General features: G+C 42.1%; 2 protein-coding genes across 3 annotated transcripts; one reads left to right on the forward strand and one right to left on the reverse strand.

Annotated features, from left to right (window-relative positions):
* Positions 1–1,170: 1,170 nt before the first annotated feature.
* matr3l1.2 (matrin 3-like 1.2) lies at positions 1,171–22,555 on the reverse strand. Of its 2 annotated transcripts, none has more exons than XM_026342597.1 (22): positions 21,567–22,555; positions 18,207–19,151; positions 17,001–17,062; positions 16,869–16,907; positions 11,677–11,768; positions 11,531–11,577; positions 9,438–9,554; positions 9,180–9,305; positions 8,922–9,098; positions 8,552–8,676; positions 7,590–7,974; positions 7,317–7,511; positions 6,776–6,866; positions 6,579–6,595; positions 6,097–6,219; positions 5,626–5,754; positions 4,987–5,115; positions 4,765–4,895; positions 3,521–3,782; positions 2,463–2,604; positions 2,198–2,313; positions 1,171–2,017 (listed from the first exon to the last, which is right to left on the reverse strand). In XM_026342597.1, exons 2-22 carry the CDS (start codon positions 18,960–18,962, stop codon positions 1,955–1,957), a joined length of 3,324 nt encoding a protein of 1,107 aa, XP_026198382.1. In that variant the 5' UTR covers positions 18,963–19,151; positions 21,567–22,555; the 3' UTR covers positions 1,171–1,954. The 2 variants fall into 2 exon arrangements, with proteins under 2 accessions (XP_026198382.1, XP_026198381.1); XM_026342596.1 differs by having other exon boundaries at positions 18,207–19,154.
* A 1,158-nt stretch (positions 22,556–23,713) lies between these two features.
* LOC113150202 (polyadenylate-binding protein-interacting protein 2) lies at positions 23,714–26,821 on the forward strand. Its single transcript, XM_026342604.1, has 4 exons — positions 23,714–23,859; positions 24,100–24,297; positions 25,499–25,681; positions 26,131–26,821. Exons 2-4 carry the CDS (start codon positions 24,163–24,165, stop codon positions 26,194–26,196), a joined length of 384 nt encoding a protein of 127 aa, XP_026198389.1. The 5' UTR covers positions 23,714–23,859; positions 24,100–24,162; the 3' UTR covers positions 26,197–26,821.
* The last annotated feature ends 343 nt before the right edge of the window (positions 26,822–27,164 follow it).

A 27,164-nucleotide genomic window follows, 5' to 3' on the forward strand; every position in this document is an offset into this window, starting at 1 on the left:
ATTGAAGGAGCTGTTTCTGTCCCAGTGTATAGAAAAAGACATTTAAGTGTGTAGTGAAACAAGCGGCTGTAGGTAAATTTGATTGTTTTTCGTGTTATATTTTAAAAGGGTACATGGCAACATTTTAATGAAACTAATGTAAAAAAGACCTGAAGACAATGAAAAGACCTCTCAGTGGTCCAGGTGATGTTATCTGGAAGTTGAGTCATGGCAACTACACTTCCTTTTGTTGGGTTGAAACGTTTCACTACTCGAAACATCTACTCGTCTAGAGTCCAGTTGCCACGACTCAACTTTCAGAAAAGACCTTAAGAGTTTTTTTCTCTTTATATCATCTGAGCATATTCCCCAAGATCTTGTATTGATGATGAAGTCTTCTCCAGCACAAATTCTGGACTCTGTGGTGGCCAATCTATGTTTGAAAATGATGAGTCATGGTCCATGAACTACTCTTTCACAGTTTGAGCCCAATAAATCCTGGTATTGTCATCTTGGAATATGGGAAGAATAAATCCACTGATTAATAACCTGGTCATTCAGTATATTCTGGTTGTCAGCTGACCTCATTCTTTGGACACATAACGTTGTTGAACCTGGACCTGACCAACTGCAGCAACCCCAGATCATAGCACTGCCCCCACAGGTTTGTACAGTAGGCACTAGACATGATGGGTGCATCACTCCACCTCCTCTCTTCTTACCCTGATGCACCATCACTCTGGAACAGGGTCGATCTGGACTCATCAGACCACATGACCTTCTTCCATTGGACCGTTCTTAAACCAGTTTTAGTAGTTTCAGCATCTCCAACTGTTTTCTTTGATTCATTCCAATAATTTGACCCTTCTGAAACAGATTAACATCTTTTCCTCGACCATAGGATGTGTCTTCAGACATAGTTGTTGAAGAAATGAGAAGCTACTCACCATCATCAGTTAGGGTTCAATAACTTGTTGCCAGCTGAAACACAATCATCCATGCAGTAATTATGCGATTACCTATTTGTTTAGTTAAATCCAGGTGGTACCTTCTTTTGTGTATTAGAGCTACTTCTTTTTTAGCAGAGGCATTTCCCTCTTCTCTCTTATATTTTGTATCAAGTAAAACAAGAAAAAAAAAATCTTGTTTCACAATTTCTGCAAATAAATCGCATAAAAAAATAAATTCACATTTGAGGAAAATTTTATTTTATAAATCATCCAACCAACTGCCATCAACATAAAATGAAAAATAAAACAACACATTCAAAGTTTGTTCTGAGGATGAAAACACACTTCTTCAGTTTAATCTGGGACTACTTCTTTACAAGCAGCGTATCCATCCGCCCAGAGAACCGTTTGTCAATCAATGAACGAACAGAGAAAACGTCCGACACTTGATTCACTGTCAGTTTTGGAAACGTCACCTTCAACCTCAGAGATTTTTACTAACGTCTATGTGGTGTCTACATGTTTGATGCTGTTTTGCGGTAAAATTAATACGGTGAACGATGACAGACCACCAACCAAACTCTCCTAGACCTTTAATGTGAACCTTTTGCAGCGAGAGCAGCAGCTCACAGCAGATCCACAAACTGTAGCTCTGACAGAGAGAATGAGGCAGAGGTCGTTTTTACCGCACAGTTCTGACATTTTTCAACCGTTCTGTGTCTTTATGTTGTTACTCTGCTCGTTTCCAGCACGTCTGCCTCTTCGTGGACCTCATTAAATGACAGAACATCATGTTGCTGCTCCACCCGTGTTCTCTCTCTGCACTGTGGATCAGATCTAATCGTCCTCGACTCCCCCTCAGATCAGGGTTGTCTTTTGAAAATGTATTTATGTAAGCTGGGTTCAGGTTGGTGGGTCAGGTGTGAACCTCTGGTGGTCTGCACTGAACTGTGAATCCTAACAACTAACTAAAAAGAGAATAAAAGTCCCACTGCGCTCTGAAAACATCCATTTCTGAACTTCTGTTACACTGTCGTCTTCTTCACTTTCTTCTTCTCTGCTTTGCTTTGTTCTTTTTCCAGATATTTCTGAAACAAAACAACATGAGTTTACTTTACTTCATTGTTTTGCAGTTAAAGCTTGTGGAGAGGGTTTGAAGGATCCACAGCTCATAGCCTCAGGTCTACACAAAGACCACTTCTACTTCAGTTTAGTTTGGGATGCGAGTCCTCCGACACCTGCATCGGGTACAGTGAAGTGTTTCTCACCTGCAGTTTCTCGTAGTGCATCTTGCTGCTACAGTGGGTTTTCTTGGCCGTGTCTTCGTTGGAGTAAAACAGGAAACAGACGCGGCAGTAATAACCCATCTTCACATGCTCCACACCTGCACAAACAACAGCAAACAGGCAAAGAAAGAAAAGACATGAAAGCAGCGGCGGCAGCTCTGTTCCTCCGTCAGCGTATTTCATTAAAACAGGAAATGTCTCCTACGAATATCTGAGAGCAAACAGAAAAATGCAGGAGGTTTCTCACCGATGGGTGTGTCGGGGTCGTGGGGGGGCAGCGGCAGAGACACCACGCTAGGTTTTCTTTCAGCAGGAGGGGCGGTCTCAGTCTGTCTGTTCTGATTGGCCGATGTCTCCGTTTCTTTCACCTGCTGCTCCCGTTTCTCCTCCTGCAGCCCAGAAGAAAACAAACCACTGAATTCGGTTTTTAAACCTCTATTGCCATTTATCTCAAAACTTTCCTGTTTAGTTTAACTGCTTTCAGAGGGGTTTTTTGCACCATTTTAGATCCACATTATATAAAAGATTTAAACGAGAAAACTCCCTTTTTTTTTTATTTACAAAAACATTGAAGACAAATTTAATGATTCATTCTTCAAATATTCAGACTTTAATCTTTTTTACTAATGTGGCACTAAAACACTTTTAACTTGGACTGTACCTCTACATGAATACGTCCATAACCAGCATCTTGGCCCATTACTCTGTTCGTTATGATCCTCAATTTTCATCTGCCACCTTTTTAATGTGACATTGAAGAAAACTTAACTTTCTCCTATGTCTAAGTGGATTTCTGGAGTTTTATTGTGGAGGGACTGTAGGAGAAAAAGAGCAACTTCAGTATGTAAGATGATAGGAGATACTAGACAGTACAAGGGTTCATAGATAGGACATGGGTAGGAGAGGAGTTCTGTGTTACAAGGTCACGAGTGAAAACACAGACCATTAGTGGGAATTTATGGTATAAACATTCAGCCTATATGCAGAAGAAATTTATGTCTTCCTTATGGTTCACATATACTTAGTGCCTTAGGAATGTTATCTGGAGGTGGCCCTGAGAAGTATAAGTATGAGGGTTAGAGAGAGGTAGGGCAGAAGACATTTACATGATTGTGGTGTTTTCTCCATGCCGGCATGTACGCATTAAACTGAGATGGTTCATCACAGTCCTTCCTTGAAGTCTACTAAGATTGAGCAATATATAGAGGAAGAGGAAAATTTTCTACTACAAGACAGAGATAAAGACTTCCTCAGGAAGTACACACACAGTAACAGTGAAAATACTGCAGGAAGAACAGAACTCACCTCCTGACTGCTCGTCCGATTCTGCTCACAAACTTTAGGAATCTGCTCGGCTGAGCTCTCTTCTCTTTTCTCTTCACCACCGCTCACATCAGACCTCTGCGTTTCGTCTTCTTCCTCCTTCTTCCCCTCCTCGTCCTTTTTCTCTTTTTGCTCCTTCAGTTTCTCCACCTGTCCCTCCTTCTCCTCTCTGGATTTCTTGGCTGGAGGTTCTTTCGTTGGCGTGCTGCTCTTCTCTCTCTTCGGGGCGCTCGGGAATCGATGTCTGAACAAAATAAAAACAAAAAATCTAAATTTGTCACTTTGTTATTTGACAGATACTTTTATCCAGCATGACTTACAAACTGTGTGAGCAGAGCTGAGTCATACTGTCCATGACCTATCAGAATAATTCAGCCCCATCATAAGAACTTCTCTTGCCGTACTGACAATACCACTGCATGATGACGTGTTTGTATAAACAGGAAACGGTTCATAACAGCTTATTTCAATGTCTACCAGGAGCTTTGTGTTTTATTTTAATTTCAGGCAGAGTTGATTTAAAAGTGAGATTACATTGCTCCGTTCAACGATCTCTCCTTTTTTATTCAGCTGCACTTCTTAGCTAAAAGTAGTAGAGTGGTGAGTGTCTGCAGCCTTTGTTTTGCACATGAAATCAGCTTTGTCGAGACAACTGACTGTAACCCGGTTCGGAAGTCTTGCATACACAAATCAATACCCCCTCACTCAACAGAGGTGGAGGCCTCAGATGCAACCTGTCTCCTATTTATCCTGCTGCCCTTTTATCCATCCCCAGAAAGACCAGGATCAGTTCCCACCAGCACCAGGTTGGACACCTAATGACCCACTTTAGGTGATAGAGGGGTTGGCAGAGGTGTGACTATTACATCTTTCACATCCTCCCCTTCCGTTGTGTCACCTAACAAGCTTATTGAGTCCAGGGGCGAAGTGAAACTAACCTGGAGGATAAATTAGTGTCTCTAACCAACTATCTTCAGACTGAAGAAGCTACTTGGATGAGTAGAAAAACGTTTAAACCCAACAAGAAGGAAGTCCAGTTACTGTGACTCAGCTTCCACATAATTAAGTGAAAACACTGAAAACCTTTTCTTTAAGTCTGTCAGATAATTAAAGGTTCAAATCTTCACTATGCAGTGTTTGGGGTTATTTATTTAATTTTCAGTTGACTTGTTCATTCATACATTTACCATAAAACCTGCCACAGATTTACCAAAGAAGAAACTCACCCATGTTTCAGCTGTCTATATTTCCTGCTGACATAGACGGTCAGACGTTTCCCGTTGAACTTTGGTGGATTTGCTTTACAGCTTTCAGCCATTTTCTCTGCATCCTCAGCTTTATCCATCTCGATGAAACACTGAGGAAACAAACCAGCTCAGTTAAATTTGTGCAGCAGCAGCAGCAGCAGCAGCAAAGAAGATCCTAAAGACACAGATCTGGTTCAGTACCTCTCTCTTGATCCTGTTGAGGAAATACTTGCGTACTTTTCCGAACGGTTCGGCAAGTTTCAGGACAGCATCGTCAGAGTATTTGCTGCTGGGGATCTGACCAATGTACACCACCCTGCTGGAGCCGCACTGAACAACACACAACAAAAAGGAAGTCACCGACAGAAGTCCGAACTGTTCTCATTATCAGACCAGGACAGAAAAAGATAGAACCAGCGTATTTTCTATTTTCAGTCATTTTATAAATTGAAAGACTCCTAACTAAGGCTGCAAATAATGCTTCATGCCAGTGATGGCAATGGATTTGTTGTTTCACCAATAAAACACCACAAAATGATGATTAACTGGCGATCACAGTTTCCAACATGACATCTGCAAATGTCTTGTTTCATCCAAATAAAGCCAAAGAGATTCAGTTCAGTGTGACATGAAAACAATCAGCTGAATACCAAAATAAATGCTGCTAATTTTCTGTCTGTATCAGCATTGATAAGAGGTTGGTTTTAGACTTTTTCGAATGAGCCATCTTTCGACTTTTCCAGTAAGTAACACTTTGATGCCTTCAGAAAAAAAAGTTTACTTCAGTAACTACAGAAGTTAAAATGGATTTACTTTAAGAAAAGTCAAATGGACGTTCACCTGGATGGTGGGGTAGGACATCGAGTGACTGACTCTGACAGGTCGACCACACACTGACGCCGTCACGTTACTGTTGTAAAACTTGGCCATCGCTCGAGCTTCTTCTTCTGTAGCAAACTGAAGGTACGCCTGGATGAGGACGAGACAGGAAACACAGGAAAATCACTTGTTTTCAAATATATATTGCAAAGCCCGTCAGATTAAACTACTAATGGTAATAATAATTCTCCTCATGACAACATGACTAATTAGCAAAAAGCAATAAAGTGAAGCTGTCAATACAGGATCAGCTACAATATGTATCTCTGGATGGTTCCGAAGTGATATACTGCACCTATCTGGGTCAAATATCACTCACAGGTTGTTTAGTTTCCGCACAGACGTCACAGCAAGTTAAAATAAATAGTTTAATGGAAGCATTTTTTCTGTCACTTGATGCAAACAGTTTACAGCAGGATGGAATCCGTGTACCTCAGGTCTCAAGTCCAGTACCAGGTGTTTAACCACTTTCCCAAATGGTTTGGCGAGTCCCAGGAGCTCATTGAGGTAGTTGTATCCTCGTCTGAAGCCAACAATGTTAACCACCCTCATACCCTAAGAAATAAAAAAATCCAAACAGACACGCACAGTGGAGATGGTTTTAAACTCTGCCTTTCTCTGTATTTGATTAGATTACAACACTGTGGGAATCAGTGTTTTCTTTACAACATACTGAAGAAGATTATTAAGTTGCTGCTATTGTTTCTGTTTTAATGTAGGTGATTATTTTTGTTTTGTGCTCATATATTGGTCTTTTATGAACGTTTAGTTTAGTTTTTATCCAACATCCTACAGTGTTGCATTATTGTTCTTATTTTAACAAGGGGATGTGTGCATTTTGTAGATATAAAATATCAAATCATCAAACATGTAGAAGATGGAAAAATAATGTGAGACAAACTCCAGATACATACCCCTCTCCTTGTGTTGTCTGCAGAGAAAACACAAAGAAACATGTTACTTTCATTTAAACGCGCATCATGATTTCAGACTAATCACCATCAAATTTGTTTATATTATAATACATTTAACAAATAACTTTAATGTTCACTTTCAGTCCAGTGACAATTTACACTCAGGTCATCATCATCAAACAATTGTAATAAGGTACCGATGGAGTCCGACTCTCCTTCGTCCTCGTCTTCAGCCAGTTCATCCAACGTCACAAAGTCCTCCATGTTCTCCAGGAAGCTCTGATCAAACTAACAACACAAAACAACATCACAAGTTCACAGTTCAGCATCAGACAAAACAACCTGATGTATTCTATAGTTGTTTTTTGATGATGTGACACCGACTTAACTTATTCAGTTGTGCCTCGAGGGTTGGACCTGAAGGTTTTTACTAAAGGGTTAAAGGGTTTAAGGATCACTACGACACACAGCCTTTTGACAAAGGCAGTCCACAACTACTTTTTAATCCGAACTAGTTGCCTCTGCCTACTCCTGAGCTGCAGGAGTCCTATGAGCTGCTCCTATGAACACTGTTTCTCCATCGCACAAACAAGCTGCTCACATTAAACTGAATCCACAAACATTAAGATGTTGATCAGGATCCACTGCAACTTTAAGAAAAAATACAAATCTATGCATCGCCTCAAAATGTAACATCTCTGATAAAAACTCAGATTTTGTTCCTTACACCAAACTGACCGTGTCTGTAGGCAGGTCTCCCTTCATGGCCTCTGAAATCTCTGCGGGTTCTGCACTCGGTCTGTCTTTGTTTTCGTTTTCCTCTGTCGAAGTTTCTGTTTCTGTTAGTCTGTCTGACTCTGCCTCCTGCTGGACATCATCTTCAGCCTCACCCACCTGTCCAGGTGTGTCAGTGACATCATCACCATCAGGAGCCTGTAAACATTTCACACAGTCACTGACAGAAATCATTCACACTTTACTCCTCCAGGCTTTTGTGTTTTAGTTCCTCACCTCGTCCTCCTGCTCCTCTTCCTCCTCCACCTCATCCTCCTGCTGCGTAACGTCTTCAGACTCCTCCACTGTTTCCTCCATAGACTCTGCTTTCTCTGGTTCCTCCTCCCCTTCATCGTCATCGGCTGCCTCCTCCTGCCCTTTCTCCTCCTGCCCATCCTCCCCCTCCATCACTCCAGACACCTCCTCCTCCGCTGTTGCTTTCTCCTCAAGCTTGTTCTCCTCTTTTCTTCTCTCCTCTCTGGTTCTGGAGCTGGATGAGGATTTAGATGAGGAGGTCCTGGAACTGGCGGAGGTCCTGGTTGCAGAGCTGGAGGAGGCATTTGCTCCGCTGCTCCTCTGGCTTCGACTATCTCCACCAGAGCCTCCCCGTCTCTGGTTCACACTGAAATACAGACACAAGTTTGGTTTGGTTTCAAGTTTCACTGCAAATTTAGTGACGTTTGGGATAAGGTTTGTTCTTCTCTCTCTTATAATCAAAAGAAAAACAGAATCAGAAAAACAAATTCAATAACATTTGTATTGAATGTTACAAAACAAACAATAAAATATGGATAGAGAGGAGTGTCTGTGTTCCTGTATGGTAAGACATGCGCCTTAAATAATGTCAGCTATGGGCACTTTTTGTCCTTATGATAATTTGTTATTTCTAGCCTCAGTGTTGATTTCTCTGTTTTCTAAAGTAGATTTTTAGCACTTTACAGAGAACAGTGCAGTGTCTACTGTGCTCCCAGAAACGTGTGTACAGCTAATGACCAATGATGTCTGTCAGCTGTCCAACAACAATTTCCACAAGAGGATCAATACAGTATTTTGTTATTGATATTATAGTGTCAGTCATTTACTGAATCATGATAATTATCCTTGATTCTTCTGCAATATTCCCAAACCCTAAAACCCTGGTGATTAGAGGTGAATGTACTGCTGTATTAAGTATACAAAGGCTGGAGCTCTGTACTCACTTGAGGGTCTTGTACTTGGCGCAGATGTTCAAGCGGATGTGTCTTCCTTTAATGGTGAGTGGATTTGCACTGTAATATTTTACCAGCATCTCAGCGTCCTCTGGCGTACCGAGCTGGACAAAAGCCTGGACACAGAAATTGGACAGATTGAGAAGTCTCAGAGCTCAGAAGACGTTAATATTCATCAGTCTGATGGTTATTCTCACAAAATCTGACAATGAACAAAGTCAAAATTTCTACCAGGTTTCTCTACATGTGCTTATAAATAACTCCTCATATTTCAGAAGATGATGCAGGACGACAGAGCCATGAAAAGTTCTGTGGATCATTAACACTGTGATAACTGTGTCATGGAACTTTATCAGTTTACCTGGTCAGTTAAAAACAGGTGTTTCTCCACAACGCCAAAGCGTTCAGCAATGGTCAGCAGCTCCTTCTTCTTGTCGTCGTCTCTGGGCAGGTTGCAGAAGAACACCACCTGACTACCGTGACCTTTGACTTCCCTGGTAGGTCTGTCCATTAACCTGTCCAACGACCGCTCGTCCTTCTAAAGATCAAGCGTAAAAAACTCACTCAGTGATTTTCTCCTTTAAAGACTGTGTCATGACAGCGTCACGTTAGCTGTTACCTCAATGACCATCAGTCTCTTGGACAAGTAGAAGGTGATGGGTTTGCCATACAGAGATGCTGGGTGCTGCTCGTAGTAGTTCACCATGTCCAGAGCCTCCTCATGATTGCTCATCTCCAAGAAAGCCTGATGGAGACAAAGACAAAGTTTGTTGGTATGTGTAGCTCTGCAGAGAACAGCATGGAGAAAACTACACTTAGATCCTTCTAAGACATGTGACTGAACATGGTGTTAATGAAGTCACATCAGTGTCTTCACCTTGTTCTTGAGGACCAGGTGTTCCCTCAGGATGCCAAACGGCTCAGTGAAGGCAAACAGAGTCTTGTTGCTGAGAGGTTTCCTGTCATACTTCACCACCACCACTCTGCTTCTCAGCTGAGAACAAACACTTCACTTCAGTTTCACATCAAATACTGTTTAATTACACCATTATAAGATTGACTTCCATTAAATTTATCGGTGCATGATTTCTGCATGAATGTTTATTTATTGTCCTGTTATGTGAGCCTTGATGCTTTAGTAGGTTTAGAGGTACCAGAGAAAGTAATGGCCAGTGAAGTCCTTTGTCATTTGTCCCTGATTCTGATCAAAGCTTTTTTATATTGAGTGTCTGCTGAAATGTAGCAGATGATTTAATATTTACCATATTTACCTGCAGTAAATGCTGATTAAATCTGTATTGGATAATTTGAAATAACAGCTTTATCCTGCTTAATGTGACATACTGTATTTTTCAGAAGCTACTTGATCCAAATCCTGGAGGACCTTTTCTAGATTATCAGCCTTTTGGTTAGAAGGCGAGACATCTTCAAGAACTTACAGTGGCAAGAAAAAGTATGGTAGTATTTGCATTAATTGGTCATTGGTATGTGAGCCTCTGGACTTAATAACTGGTTGATCCTTCTTTAGCCGCAATAACCTCAACCAAACGTTTCCTGTAGTTGCAGATCAGACCCGCACAATGATCTGGAGTCATTTTGGACCACTCCTCTTCACAAAACTGTTTCAGTGTAGCAATATTCTTGGGATGTCTGGTGTGAATCGCTCTCTTAAGGTCATGCCACAGCATTTCAATCGGGTTGAGGTTAGGACTCTGACTGGGCCACTCCAGAAGGTGTATTTTGTTCTGTTGAAGCTGTGCTCCTGCAGTCATCTTTACAGGACGACCACGCCTAGGGAGAGCAGCAACAGTGCTGAACTTTCTCCATTTGTAGACAGTCTGTCTTACCATGGACACATGAACATCAAGGCTTTTGGAGATACTTTTTTTAACCCTTTCCAGCTTCATGCAAGTCAACAATTCTTGATCGTAGGTATTCTAAGAGCTCTTTTCTGCGAGACATGGTTCACATCAGCCAGTGCTTCTTGAAACCAGTAAACCCAAGACTGGTGTGTGTTTTTAAAGGGCAGGACATCTTTCAGCAACACATCCAATGTCATCACACTTCACATACTTTTTCCACCCTGCACTGTGAATGTTTACATGTTATGTTCAATAAAACCATGAAAACATATAATGTTTGTGTACTATTATTTTCAGCAGACTGTGTTTTTGTATTGTTGTAAGTTAGATGAAGATCAGAGCATTTTATGATCAATTCATGCAAAACTCCACGTAATCCCAGAGGGTTTACACACTTTTTCTTGCCACTGTAAAACATGTCCAGTCCATACTGCACAGTAATAATGGGATAACCATGACTGAGAATCACACACACAACTCTTCTTGTGCGCTTCCCAGCCAGACCTCACATACAGCACATCGGCATCCTCCCGGATCTTTAGTGATTGTCCCCACAAAGTCTGCTAATAATCTGGGGTCATGACTGAAGGCCAACTAGGCTTTGCTATAGAAACCAGGATTTTCTGTTTACATGACTTAATAAATAAGCTTACCCAAAAAAGTAAACTGTAACCTGGTTACGTAGGAGCATGTAAACACATTGCAGGTCTACAATCCCTGTCGCCCACTTCACCCTGCCAGTGCAGTTGGGTCAGAAACTGTTTGACATCCCAGTCAAGATTTTTTTGGGCCTGATCCTGATATGGATCCTATCGGACTTCAGTTTGATCTATATATTTACCCTTAGTGAATTATTTACTGCACTAAAACCAGTTCTCAGACACCAAATGGACAACAAAACACAATAGAAAGAAATGAGCGTCCAATCTGTCCTTGACATGGACCTAATTTAAGACTTACTGAGAAACTGTTATTTATTATTTAAATCAGTAATTTGAGGACTTTCCTAATCTGACAACGCAGATGTACAAATTTACTCATCGATGCAGTTTTAGTAACGTATCAACAGAAACAGAATGGTAACTATGTGACAGAAGAGCAGACTGACCTTATTCTGTCCCGGCTGGCTGTTTCCGGAAAAACCAAGACCTCCACCTGAAACACAAATACACTAAATGTTAACATCACCACCTCTACACAGTACATGGTCAGAGTCTTATTGTTCTGCAGACAACTGTTCTCTTTCTCTCTTACCCCAGGAGGAGGACATCCCTCCAGTCTGAGAAGACACTGGGGCAGGTCCCAGCAGTCCAGCAGACAGGTTTGGGGTGTCCAGAAGACCTCCACTGGAACACAAAAACAAGTCAGGTGTCCTAAGCCTCACTAATCTACCAGCTGATTACTCAGAACAAGTACATTTAAAAAAATGCAGCATAAATGTTAGTTGGAGTTTTCCAACCTTAAATCTATGTATGGGAATGAAAATCAGAAACCAAACATTCCACAAAAAGAGACAATCTACACATGACCTCAATGAGCCTCAAGGTGTTAATGACTTAAATATGTGGGTTTCCCCACTCACTTGTCTGTTGAGGAAAATAATGAATTTAATCGATTTCAGGATTCAAAAAACTTTATTAATCCTAGAGTGAAATTGTTTTGTCTAACTACAGTTGTAATAAAGTTGTAACAAAACAAATTGTGGAAAAGGTTAGGTACTGCGATTACTTTCTGGATGTACTGTAAATGAACAAATGTTCCACCGCCATTGTTCTGAAAGCAACACTAACACATTATATCACACATCACACCCCAACTGGTGTTAATTTCACTAAGGTACCAGCACTACGTACCTGCGTTATTAACGCTGTCACGTTTAATGTGATGTTAGCGGAAAAATTGAATGTGACATTCAACAGGACTTATAACATACATCAGATATACATCGCTGTCAAAACAAAACTGGTGGATGAACTGTGATGCTTTTGCTAGTTTTGCTCCATGTTTTTGCATGTTTTAAAACATGATTTGGTGTCAAACACAGGTGAGCATTACAGATTATGGTTACAATTTCAGTTTCCTGCAGCAACATGTGATGATCACTGAAGTGCGCAGGTGCGAGCCTTGCTGCGGCCGATTTACCGCTGTTCTCATCTTGTGATGTCTTTTTCTGTATTTTATGTTGTTATTTTTATTACTGTTATGTAGATAAGTAACTAGTTTTGAAATTAAGTTATACCCTCTCAGATCATGTTGCTCGAGAGAGTTTTTATCTCCATTTTAACCCTTGGATTTATACTTTCACTCATCTGAAAGACCGGAGCGCAACAGCTGCTTCATCACCATAGAGCCAGCTCCTTTGTTTACACCCGGGATCAGCTGATCTTACTGAGGACGGCCGGAGTAAAAGATCAAACTTTGTCCGGGACTTTAAACATTCCAGAGGAGATCAGAAGAAGGACAACGAGGGGATGTAGGGAAGGCAAAAAACAGCAAGGAGGAAATAAAGAACCGAGAAGAGTGATGCGCAGAGAGACGGTGAGAAGATTCAAACCTCATCTCCCCTCTCTGATTATTGACAATGTGAGATCACTGGACAATAAGATGGACGAACTGACAGCTCTGGTGATGATGGAGAAAATCTTTACAGAGTGTAGTTTGATGTGTTTCAGAGACATGGCTGCAGCATGGTATTCCTGACTCCAGTGTTAATATAGACCAGGGGTCTCAAACTCAATTTACCTGGGGGCCGCGGGAAGCGGAGTCTGGGTGAGGCTGGACCGCATCAGGTTTTCCACAAGAAAGGTTTTGTAAAAAAAAAAAATCCTATCTTCTCAAATTTCTTTATTTTTATTTTTTAATACAAAATAAATAAAAACATAAAAAAAATAAATCAGTAATAAATAAATAAAATAATACTAATAATAATTAGATTCCTCTAGTCAGCGACTATATGTGGTTTCTTCAGTCTTCTATATCTGCTGTATTCAGATTGAATTGTATTGCTGTATTAACAGTTCTTTAACCTTTAACCTTCTTCTGAACCTGAATTGAACATTGAAGAACATGAACTGTTCTTCTTCTCTTGTCTACTCTTTGCTGCTACAGACCTGGCAGCGCTTCCTGTTGGATAGTTGAGCCACATTTGGCTTGAGGGAGGAAGCAGCTGAGACCCTCAGTATGGTTTGAAGATGATCATCATCATTAAGTCTGGACCTGTACTTGGACTTATTGGAGTTCAGCTCAGGGAAGCTGGGGGTCAATTCTCTCAAAAACTGCAAATGCGATGCAAATAAAAACAATGACCCACAAATAACGGTGCAACCCTGCAATTGGTCCGGGTTACCAGGGACTGTTATTGCCGATGGACAGGTGTCGCTATGTGACTGCAGACTACATTAGGCTACAGTGAGTTCCTTACTTTTCTTTTAACCCGCCGCAAACGCATCACTTTGACTTATAATGTCCCGCTGGGCAACAACTTAAAAATACTTAAGAGTTTGAGACCCGATATAGACGGTTTCAGCACCGTCCGCTGGGACAGGAGGCGAGACGAGAGCGGTAAGAGGAGAGGAGGGGGGCTTGCCGTTCTCATTACCAACAGGTGGTGCTATCCTAGCCATGTAACTGTGAAAGAGCGTGTATGCAGCCCTGATATTGAACTTTTGGCTGTGGGACTTCGTCCATATTATTTGTCCAGAGAGTTTTCTCACTCCATATTAATCTCTGTTTATGTTCCTCCATCTGCTAATGCCGCTGCTCTGTGTGACGTCATTCAGACGGTCACCTCCAACCTGCAGACCCGACGCCTTCTTTATGATCTCTGGAGACTTTAATCACGCCACCATCAATAAGACACTTCCTACCTTTACCCATTTTGTGAGCTGTCCCACCAGGGGGGAGAGGACATTGGATCTGATGTATGCTAATGTTAAAGATGCCTACAGCTCCACTGCCCTCCCCCCTCTGGGAAAGTCAGATCACAACCTGGTACATCTCCTCCCACAATACACACCTTTGGTTCAGAGGCAGTCTGCCACCATTAAAACTGTGAAGAGGTGGACAGAGGGGGCACACCTTGCCCTGCAGGGTTGCTTTGAAGAGACAGACTGGAAGACTCTCTGTGAACCTCACGGTGAGGACATCGATGGACTGACAGACTGCATCTCTGACTACATCAATTTCTGTGTGGACACCCACGTACCCACAAAAACCATTCGCTGCTTCAATAAGCCCTGGGTCCCTCAGGACATCAAAACCATCCTGAATGAAAAAAAGAAGGCATTCAGATCAGGAGACAGGGAGGCAGCAAAGAGGGTCCAGAGACTGCTGTCTGTCAGGATCAGGGAGGGGAAGGAGACTTACAGGAGAAAACTAGAACACAGCCTTCAACAGAACAACACCAGGGAGATTTGGAGGGGTATGAGGACCATCACTGGAGACTGTGGGGACTGTGGACCGAGCCAATGAATTGAATAATTTTTTCAATCGATTCCAGGCTGAGCCACAGAGCCCACTTCAGTTCACTATTGGCTCCTCAGTCCCTCCCCCACACAACTTAGCCACCACCCTAACAATCTCAGCTGAGCGGGTGAGAAGAGAGCTGAACAGGCTTCACCCCACAAAAGCAGCAGGTCCTGATGGAGTCAGCCCAAGGATGCTGAAATCCTGTGCTCCTCAGCTATGTGGTGTTCTCCAACACATCTTCAACCTCAGCCTGCAACTGGAGAGAGTTCCTCTTGGGTGGAAAAAGTCGTGCCTGGTTCCTGTGAATAAGACGCCACGTCCCAGAGTCCTTAATGACTTCAGACCAGTGGCTCTGACATCACACATTATGAAGGCTTTCGAGAGGCTAATGACCTCTCCCTCTGACCTCTGGTCAAACCCTCACTTGATCTCCTCCAGTTTTCCTATCAACCCCAAGTTGGAGTGGATGACGCCATCATACATCTGCTCCATTGCACCTTCACCCACCTGGACAAGCCTGGGGGCTTAGTGAGGATCATGCTTTTTGATTTCTCCAGAGCATTCAACACCATCCGGCCTGCACTGCTGGGAGAGAAATTAAAAAACATGCAGGTCAACACTCCCCTGATTTCCTGGATCATGGACTACCTCACTGACCGCCCACAGTACGTCCGCCTGCAGAACTGTGTGTCTGACACTGTGATCTGTAGCACAGGTGCTCCACAGGGGACAGTTCTGTCTCCATTCCTCTTCACCCTGTACAACTCAGACTTCAGGTACAACTCAGAGTCCTGTCATCTTCAGAAGTTCTCTGACGACTCTGCAGTTGTTGGCTGTATTAAGGGTGGAGATGTCACTGAGTACCGTGGAGTGGTGGACAGTTTTGTTGACTGGTGTGGACTCAACCATCTGCAACTCATTTATAAAACAAAGGAGCAGGTAATGGACTTCAGGAAATCTGGGAGTCCTGTCATCCCTCTCTCTATACAGGGGGAGGAGGTGGAGGACTAAGAACTCAGCAGCACTGTACAGAAAGGCTCAGAGCTGGATGTACTTTCTGAGGAGACTCAGGTCCTTCAACGTCTGCAGCACCATGCTGCGGATGTTTTATGAGTCTGTGGTTCCAGCGTCATCTTTTATGCTGTGGTCTGTTGGGGCGGCAACATGAAGATGTCAGACACTAACAGACTAAACAAACTGATCAGGAGGGCTGGCTCTGTTTTGCGGGTGGAGCTGGACCCTCTACATGATGTAGCTGAGAGGAGGATGCCCTCCCACCCACTGCACAGTTAGGTTTCTTTGAGTACCAGCTAGGTAGAAAAGCGCTATATAAGTCTATTTTACATATTCTGTAGATATATTGAGTTTTTCTGTATTGATGTTATTGGTTATGTGTATTTATGTTGTGTTGGATCTTTCCTGGTTGTGGTTCCTTTTCTTTCTGTCTGTGTTGAGAACAATGGTAATGAGGCAAAACAATTTCCCTCTGGAATTAATAAAGTTTTTGAATCTTGAATGATATTCTAGGATCTCTGTGACCTGCAGCTGTGGAGTAGGAAGAAGTTACTGGATAAAGTTAGAGTTGGAGTAAAACTGTGTCTGGTTAATACACACAAGGTGGCTGTATCACTAAAAACACCGATCACCTTCTTCTGCTGCCTTTCTCCAACCACTTGCACATTGTAGCTGTGCTTTGAGAGTCTCCCCAACTCTCCGTCATAGTGTTTTGTTTGATGGCTTAAACGTGCTGCAAAACTGAAGCCAAGTCTAACGGCAACCATTAACATAATGAACACTATTTATCACAAATGTATTAAAGTTCAAATCATGTTGAAAATGTTTCTCTTCAAGTACACATGGGAGAGTCCTACAGGAGAAATAACCCCAGGGCGAACTTCCCCACACCAGTTTGGTACCATTTATACACAACAGGGAGGCAGCATATTGGTAAAGTAAGGTGGTTTGTGAAAATCTCTTACCCTCTCCCTGAGGCCATACCAGGATCCCACTCTGGATACCTGTACACAAGACATTTGATCAACCTTACAAACTGCTGTGGTACAGTGACATTTAAACTATGTGTAAACTTTGTGTACTATAAAGCAGCTCACATGTCGAGGAGCAACCGTCTGTTTTCAGCATGTCGAAGTCCACTAATGTGCTGGTTCCACTCCTACAGACACAAACAGATAATTACTAATACTCAGCAAAACAGTTTCTAAAATAATATTATATCCAAATATTGACCAATTTTAGGGTTTTTCCAAGTGACCAGTAGTAAATAAAACGCAAGAATTCAGTGAATCTCTGTCAAAATTTCCCTTTCTAAAAGTAAGGGTAAGATAACTGAAGGACACAGTGCAAGTGTGCTGAAAGGTACTGACTCGATCTACCACTTGGAATGTGAATATAACATATTAATCCACTACTTAAGCCAACTCAATAAAAATGCCAGTTAATACCAAAAGAAACTGAAATAATATTGTGTAATCTTATTTGCATCAAGTTTATTTTTGAATGGATGAATATGACCATTCTTTCTACTTTGGAAAGCTGATATTACATGATATGAAGCCTATATTGAATCTTTTTATTAATATTAAAACATGTCACAAATTGACAGTCTTAAGTTAAGTGATCAAACAAGCAGACCAATATTAGTAAGTATGAGGCTTCTCAAGAAAAGAGGGAATGAAAAGTCCTTGGTATGGTTCTTTCTGTAGCATCTATGGTTCTCGTTAACACTTGCTTCCTAACTTGAATACTCATAATAAACAGGTAATACTGACGTTCACATGTCTGAAGACACAATAACTGACGTCCATGACACATCAGACTGGGCTTCACTGATTTGCAAAGACTTGTTCTCCAAACTTAAAAGGGCTTGTGTGAGGTCCACATTAGTTAAATAAATCTTACTATTGTTTTGTGCAAATGTACTGAAAAATTGTGTGAACACATTAACCAGGTGACAGATTTTGCCAAGAACTGAATTTTAGGATCGACTTTTCCATTAGAAAGATACCTGGCTGGATTATAAAGTAACCCATATCTGTATTATCTTGGAGCTTCAGGTGTCAGTGTAAGAAAATGTAGATATGATAAGGTGACATAAAAAGAGACTTTACATGACTCAAAAAAGGACATTACATGATGCAAACAGGTACTGCAGACACTGGAGACCTAATAGATGATAACCACCTGTCATAGACTGATGCTGACAGAAGACTTCAGCTGAGCTCAGGTGTCTGACTGCGACTCAACAGAAACAGTTAGTTAGTCCGAGCAGAACAGGAAGGAAGCTGGACAGTACTCACCATGGTAGAATGAACATCAAAGTCACAAAGAGAGCACACATGTGGGAAAATGGCGGGCATAACTCCCAAGAAGTCTTGGACTTTTCCATTTGATGGGGAGCCCATCCTTCTCTGCATAAAGACGGAGTCGGACGATGGTGGCCCCATGCTTAGCCCACCGTAGGAGTCATGGTGGGAAAGCTCAGAATACGGCCTCTCTCTGCTCCCACCACTGCTGTAATTTAAGCTGTAACCCCGGCTGGAGGAGACATCCTGCAGGGAACTGTACCCAAAGTCTGCAGAGGGCTGGGCTCGGGCAGAACCCTGACCCAGAGAAGGACTGCCAAGCCTTCCCATGTGCACATCATCCCATTCACCCCTTCCTCCTTGATATGCAGCTTCAGAGGATGCTGCCCGCCGCTCTCCTGTGTCTCCCTTCCGGTTCTTGAGCTGCATGAGGATGTGAGGCAGCGTCTCCACGCTGATCTCCTCCTCAGGCATTTTAGCCAAAGCATCCAGGTCTGAGGGCGACAGCCCCAAACTAGCAAAAAGCTTCATGGTGCTGCCAAGATTGCTGCCACCGCCATGCCGGGGCATTTGGGAGCTGCTATCCTGGCCCTCCACACCACCCACCCCCACACTTGAGACCAAGCCACCCATCTGACGGTTGGACCGCTGTTCATTTATGTTGAAATTTAAGGTCTCTGCAGCCGCCAGGAGCCCCCGACCCACAGCAAAGTGTTTCTGAGAGCCATCTGCTTGCGACTTCTGAGACATGATGTCACAAAGTTAACAGCTCTCCTTCAAAATGTCCCCGTATAGGTGAGTCAAGATAAAGAATGAGACAGGCGGCAAACAGGTCTATTTCTTTTAAGGAATGGGGGAAGGTAATGTCACTTAATGTGCAAAAAGGAAACTTGGTCAAAGTGAAGGGCAACTCCTCTTCTCTTCTGGAGACTCTTATTTCTGCTGAAACACAGTGAGGTAGAGACATTCTTCAAACACTGCCTCCACCAACAAAACAGAAACCAATGGAGAGGCAGAAGCTGGAAGAAAAGGACTGTGGTTCATTAACAGTCACCTGAGCAAACAAGCTGTGATTACTGACAAAAGGGACAATTAAAGAAGGCTAGGAAAGTATACAGAAAAGGATTTAAAGTTTTAAAATTCACCTCAGACAAGAAAGAAGAAAATGGACTGATGCAGACAGAGTGATGGAAACATCCTCAGTGAGCAAAGACAGACTCTGGGCATCAGTGCAAAATACTGTAGAGATGTTATTAATAAAATATGCCTCGATATCAATCACCGTTTGTCACTTTGACAAGAATGTGAAGGATAAACAATTGTATCCAATTACAATGACCAATCTCCCCTTTATTAAAAAAACACATCCACCCTCACAGAAACTGGATCTAAAATGCTCTTGCGACCATTCTACTAAAAGGATCAATGGTTAGGAGTTCACTGTATACTCTATATGAAGTCTTATACTTTCTTGCCCTTACTCTATTCGATGTCTTCTGTACTCGCTTTTATTTTTTTCTAAGCACCCTGTCCTGTACTTTGTTTGTAGATTTTGATAAAACAGGAACGTTTTACACAATGATCCCAGATCAGTTGGTTCTTCCAGATTCTTGTTGAATTCGTCTTGTTGCAACATGTCGACAATCTGAAACCTACTCAGCAGCATGTTAAGTTAGTGTACACAATGTAAGGACAGTGCTGGACTGCGGAGCATTATTTCCTTAGTGGTAGAACTGCATTACTGCATCTTACACATGCATTGCAAGATACAGAGGCCTAAAAGCATATTCCAAAAGACTAAGCAATAAAATTGTGAATATATTTTTCTGAGCATCACAAACCAGAAACTCAGTCTTAATATCATCCAAATTTGAGGCATCTGCTCCAATATTATTTGGACAGTCTAGAAGATAAGATAAGAATTGTTTATGTAGGCATAACTAACTAACCCTAACCCTAATAACACACAAAAACAAAACATATAAACATATGTCAAAGTGTGTATTACATATAAGTGTGTGAAAGCAATTGTCCAGTTCAGGACAGTCTGAGGAAAGTGCAGCTGCAATTTCAAGCACTGTAAAATGGGGTTCAGTATGCAAGGGATCTAACTGCCAACCCTGCAGTTAATTAACTAAGTTTTAAATTCAATTAAAATTTGTTTATTTGTATAATGCCAAATCCAAACAAAAGTCCTTAATATTCATGGAGCTCAGGCTTATACACAGGCACTCTTTGGTAGAAAGGTCATATAACTTACTCTCCTTTCGCCGCTTTCTGGGTTCTCACTGTGCTTGTACTTGGTCTGTATATAACAGAGCGATAAGACAAATGATATGCTCTAAAACTAATAACACTCTTCTCTAATCTACTTCTCAACTGGTGTTGAAATACAAACCTTACAACACCCAGCATTGGATCTTGGATCCATTTAGCCCCAGGTCTCTGATATTGACCTTGTAGCTGTTTCATTATATAAACAGTATTACTAGCAGCCTAAAATTCACCACTTGAGTAAGTGTGAAAGAAATGGTCCATAACACAATAGTTTAATAAAAAAGAAGCTTAGCATGGTCTTTATAAGACCTTCAGAAACCACAAATACCCGTTAGTTGTCTGTGACCAAAGTTGTTTATCGTTAAAGTTACCGGCGTTGCCAATACGAATTAAAATTATGCGTTAAAAGTGCATTAACTTATTTACATCACATATTTATCAGTGTTTCTCGGCTGGTGGTGATGGGTCACTTTCGACAAAATACACATACAATCACTGCTGTAAAAGCTAGCGAAGAAATGTTTAGCTGAAATCCTTTGTGAGGACATTTGAAAACTAAAATCTTAAGGCCCTAAACCAACACTTTTCTAGACCTGAAGATTACCTGAATTAACGAATGGACAGCGAAACACTGTGGTGGGTAAATACTTGGAGAAGCTTTAGTTCTGTGCAAATCTGAGCCACAAGTTCTGAATGAAACCACTGAAAATATGGGACCTGAGCTGTGCTAGCACTAAAGCTAAGGGCGCTAACATTACTGCAGCACAGTTAAACTCACTGTTTTACCAGATGTAATGTAAATGCATTGGTATATGTAAAATGAGATTTCTTAATTAATTGCGTTAAGGCTGTGCAGCGTGCTAAACACTGGGCTAACTTTACTAATGTTGTTAGCCTAAAGAGTGGCTAACCTGCACCTACATGCTAATGCTATTTGCCAGATAACGTAAGGTTTTAGTTTAAAAGGTTACGTCAGGTGGTTTTGTAAGTACAAGTCATACATAAAGCGGCGTACTACTAAAATATATATGTAATAACATAACTGAAAACATTTAATTTACGAATGTGAACTCTTACCTTTTTTCTAAATACGTAACGTTAGATTGTCGTTAGCTGAGCCTGCTAACGCAAACGAAAGCGAGTGGCTAAATATCGCGATATTTGGTGTTCTACCGTCTGTATTCATGAACATCGATTTACACTTCGCTACACTCTCTCTAAGCTAGCGTCCGAACATCGATTTACACTTCGCTACACTCTCTCTAAGCTAGCGTCCGAACGTCGATTTACACTTCGCTACACTCTCTCTAAGCTAGCGTCCGAACGTCGATTTACACTTCGCTACACTCTCTGTAAGCTAGCGTCCGAACATCGATTTACACTTCGCTACACTCTCTCTAAGCTAGCGTCCGAACGTCGATTTACACTTCGCTACACTCTCTCTAAGCTAGCGTCCGAACGTCGATTTCCACTTCGCTACACTCTCTCTAAGCTAGCGTCCGAACATCGATTTCCACTTCGCTACACTCTCTCTAAGCTAGCGTCCGAACATCGATTTCCACTTCGCTACACTCTCTCTCTAAGCTAGCGTCCGAACATCGATTTACACTTCGCTACACTCTCTGTAAGCTAGCGTCCGAACATCGATTTCCACTTCGCTACACTCTCTCTAAGCTAGCGTCCGAACATCGATTTACACTTCGCTACACTCTCTCTAAGCTAGCGTCCGAACATCGATTTACACTTCGCTACACTCTCTCTCTAAGCTAGCGTCCGAACATCGATTTACACTTCGCTACACTCTCTCTCTAAGCTAGCGTCCGAACATCGATTTACACTTCGCTACACTCTCTCTAAGCTAGCGTCCGAACATCGATTTACACTTCGCTACACTCTCTCTAAGCTAGCGTCCGAACATCGATTTCCACTTCGCTACACTCTCTCTAAGCTAGCGTCCGAACATCGATTTCCACTTCGCTACACTCTCTCTCTAAGCTAGCGTCCGAACATCGATTTACACTTCGCTACACTCTCTGTAAGCTAGCGTCCGAACATCGATTTACACTTCGCTACACTCTCTAAGCTAGCGTCCGAACATCGATTTACACTTCGCTACACTCTCTCTCTAAGCTAGCGTCCGAACATCGATTTACACTTCGCTACACTCTCTCTCTAAGCTAGCGTCCGAACATCGATTTACACTTCGCTACACTCTCTCTAAGCTAGCGTCCGAACATCGATTTACACTTCGCTACACTCTCTCTCTAAGCTAGCGTCCGAACATCGATTTACACTTCGCTACACTCTCTCTCTAAGCTAGCGTCCGAACATCGATTTACACTTCGCTACACTCTCTGTAAGCTAGCGTCCGAACATCGATTTACACTTCGCTACACTCTCTGTAAGCTAGCGTCCGAACATCGATTTACACTTCGCTACACTCTCTCTAAGCTAGCGTCCGAACATCGATTTACACTTCGCTACACTCTCTGTAAGCTAGCGTCCGAACATCGATTTCCACTTCGCTAAACTTCGCTACACTCTCTCTAAGCTAGCGTCCGAACATCGATTTACACTTCGCTAAACTTCGCTAAACTTCGCTACACTCACATTAGCAAAATCGGCGAATTTCTAAAGAAACCGCCGCAGTCTGGAGTACAGTGGTGCCTTCAAGCGACCTCTGGATATTACCATTTCAAGTTGGGCGCACCAGATTTCAAGGCAGGAAATATTTCAAATCCCATATTTATCAAGTAGACAAACTTAAAGGTCTTATCAAATATATGAAGTTTGTTTTAGTTTTAGTTGAGTGAGACTTGAAGTGCATGGTTTTTAAAGTAAGATGGAGACAGCTGCATTAAATAATTAGTAACAGTGTAACTCGTTAATAGTTCTGAAAAACAGGGGTTTCTCGTTTAATTAAATAATCATTGTACCTTTTCTGTGCTCAGAACCAAATGTCTCCAAATTCACTTTGTCGTCTGTTCTGTCTGTGTACTGTGTACGCGCATTCATCCCTCTGATACGTGAACAGTGAATATTTTCAGTCGAGGGAGCTTTAATTTAAAATATCTCAGCAATTCTTTCTTGACTGTTGAGTTCATAGTTCACAGCAATAAATAAAAAGTCCACATAACAATGTCAAAAACTAATCCAAAACGTCACCGTACTCTATGTTCCGACGCTCCGGTGCCGCTGTTTTAATGGGTAATGCAGGGCGTGAAGGCAGCGTGGCCGCTTGGCCAATCATCAACGAGCATGTGACGTTGACGATGTAAACAAACAAAGACAGCGCGGCCATTACAGTTAGCAGAGTTCGACACGGAGCGGCCGTTTGGTTCTTCAGTCGTCGAGGAAATCTGGTTTTCAGGTATGTTCACATGAAAACACAAATATGAAGTGGTTCAGAATAATACAATGGCACGTTTTTGTCATTGCCAATGTGTTCAGTTGTCTTAACTCGTGTTTTCTGGGTTGTTGACAGTAAAATGGCGTTAGCTCCCTGCTATCGTGTGTCAGACAGCGGCCATCACAGCCGAGCTGGACGCTCACATCACGGACGAACCGCTCGGGTTTTAACGGTTTAACGGTTCCGTTGTGTTTCCCACAGGGTCGTAAACCGGGCGGTGGTGAACGAGGCGCTTTTACTGACTGTCGGTGAGAGAGAATTGAAATGAAAGATCCGAGTCTCAGCAACGTCGCCCCGAACATGAGGACCAGCGGGGAGGTGATCCTGGGCAGCCTCTCCGAGGAGAACCCGTTCGCCGAGTACATGTGGATGGAGAACGAGGAGGAGTTCAACCGGCAGGTGAGAAGGAGAACCGACAACTCACCTGTTCCCCAGGTTGAATGAAACCACACCTACACAGTGCTGAGCTGTTTCTGGCAACACAACAGGCAGTGGTCGAAAGTAATAAAGTACATTTACTCAAGTTCAGTAAGATCCGTTAGCTCACAGACCGTCATCCTTATTCATTCTTACAATTGTTTAACCTTTAAAAGTCAGCTCGCAGTTTACAGCACAGATGGGAAATGACTATAAATGTTTTCTCCTTTTTAAAAAGCTAACTTCCAAAATGTCCTTTTTATTTCTACTGACTAAAGGTTCAGTTTGACTATAACTGTTCAGAAATCACGTTGTTGAATCTGCTCATGAATTAAACTGAACATATTCTGCAGAAACCCGATTTAAATTTGGACTCAAACATCAAGTTCGACTACTTAGATTAATCAGGAACTTAGAGCAAAAAACATTACTGTAGTACTGCTAGTTTTGGCCATTTCAGAGCAGGTACTTAGTACTTGAGTATAGAAATAAGAGAATAGAACTGTTACTTCTACTACTAGAGCTGTACTTTTTATGGAAGTACCTGTAGTTTTACTTGTACTACTGCCACCTCCTCCAACAGCTGATATTTAAAAGTAGAAACATGTCCAGGTTTTGGGGATATTACACCTGGTTCTTGTTTGATTCTTGTTCTGAATGATGACATCACTGTTTATTTCTTATCATAAGAGAGAAGTTAAAAATAGTATGTTTCAAGGAAGCAGTGACTTCGTCACATGTTTTAAGATCAGACATTTAAATGAACTCTTTTTTTTTTTCTCCCTTTCATTAGTTCAGGTTCTGGCCCTGAATCAGAAAGTATCAGTGTGAATCTGGACAGAAATTAAAAATCTGCTCGTGCAGCAGCACTTTGAAGTTTTTTAACCTGTTAATTTGTACTGAAATAGACACAGAGCCACTTTCTTCCCTGTTGCTGCTGATTTGTGGTGAACTGAAACTGATCCGGTCTCTCTATATATTGTCACCCAGCAGGTCACTCACTCACTCATTGGTCATATTTTAAAATGTGTGTTCTGGGACTTGTTGTTTACGGAGTCTGTGGATGTTCTTGTAGCATTTGTCTTGTTTGTACTTAATATGAGGAGCTGTGGGTTCCTGATGTGTCCCGACCCACTTTGCTTGAGTGTGTCTGAAACATCCACCCTGACCTGTGTGTGTGCAGGTGGAGGAGGAACTGTGGGAGGAGGAGTTCATCGAGCGCTGCTTCCAGGAGATGCTGGAGGAGGAGCAGTGGGAGTGGTTCATCCCGTCCAGAGACCTCCCTCCTCAGACAATCAGTCAGCTGCAGGAGCAGATCAGTCTCCTGGGTCTGGACGCAGATGCAGATGCAGACTTTGATGTTGTGGTGAGTTTGGTACCAAACAAAAAGTCACATCAGCTGACAGCGTTTATAACCTTCTTTAGGTCAGATGGCAGATTAATTAGAGAGCAGCTTTAACAACCAGAGTGTTTGAACTAGATTCAAATGTACATCACAGAGTCGAACAACACAAACATCTGAATGACGGGAGTAAAAGTACACCATGTACACACTCGGGTAACTTGCCTCCATCAGTTGTGTGGGAGAAAAGTCGACTGCTTCAGTGGAGGGAGGTTGTATTTTACTGGTGTAACATCGAGTCTGTTTCTTTGAAGACCAGATTAATTCTTGTCAACTTCTTCAAATGTCAGTGTGAAAACAGGTGATCAAAGTGAAATTAAGATACTGAACTGAGCCCAAAACACAGGAAACTCTCACACATCTGTGTCCAGCAGAGGTCGCTGTGTCATCCTCTTCCTTCTTCTTCTCTCCAGATCAACAGCAGCCTGAACCCCAATGCTAAGGAGTTCACCCCAGGTATCCAGAAACATGTCATGTGACCCTGCCCCCCACCCCCACAGCAGTCCGCACTGTGACATCAACAAGATGTCTGCCGTTTTTTGTTAGTTTTTCTAGCAACCACTCGACCTTTAGCCTGACATGTTGCCAAAGTTCTGTGCTCGCCTCACATGTTCACAATACCGTTACTGTCTGTCTGTCCGTCCGTCTATCTGTCTGTCTGTTGCTCTCTGAATGTAAATCAGCAGTTTGTGTTCAGTTGAACTTGAGAACAAACTGGTTTTTCTTTTACCAGCAGCTCTGACGTCTCCACGCCCACATTTTTTATTTGCACTTTTAACTTTATAAAAACAAACCTAAAAAACAAACTATGTTCACATTTGTGTTTGTTGGATTTCCTTCAGCTACAAACACTCTGAGAAGCACTTTTCAGCTCGTGGTTTGGTTTTACTGTGTTAGTTTAGAGACTGGTCCAGCTGAGATCTGGTTCTGTTTGTTGTTTTTCTGTCCCTGTTGGTCCCTGCTGACCCTCGTTAACTCATGTTTGTGTTGAGTTTTTCTAAGTGCACATAAAGTACTGTATAAAAAGTCATATAATGAGAAAAGTTGTAAAAAAATCTATTTTTTCTTAAGCTATTTGAAAATAAATGTTTATGGAGAAAAGGCTTTTGGACTGCACTTATTTCTACTGTCGCACTGGACCCTGAAGCGAATGGTTCTGAGGTATGTGGTGGTTCTGTGTGGAGAGAGCAGAACCAGGAGAGTGGAGACTACAAAGACAAGTATCAGTGGACGCAGCACATGCAGAATGAGAACAAAGACGAAACACGAACACCATGGGTCATGTCGTTCTTTTGAATAAGGACTTTCCATCAAAAGTGTGAATCAGTCAGCACCAGCAGGAGGCAGCAGAGTCTGTCTGTCTGCCTGTAGTGACATCCTAGAGGAGCAGGAATTTGCTGCTGGGAGGAACTTTCTGTCTCTGCAGCTCGCTCACACTTTTTAAGTG

This window comes from Anabas testudineus, chromosome 9 (genome assembly GCF_900324465.2).
Source record: "Anabas testudineus chromosome 9, fAnaTes1.2, whole genome shotgun sequence".
Lineage (NCBI taxonomy): Eukaryota > Metazoa > Chordata > Actinopteri > Anabantiformes > Anabantidae > Anabas > Anabas testudineus.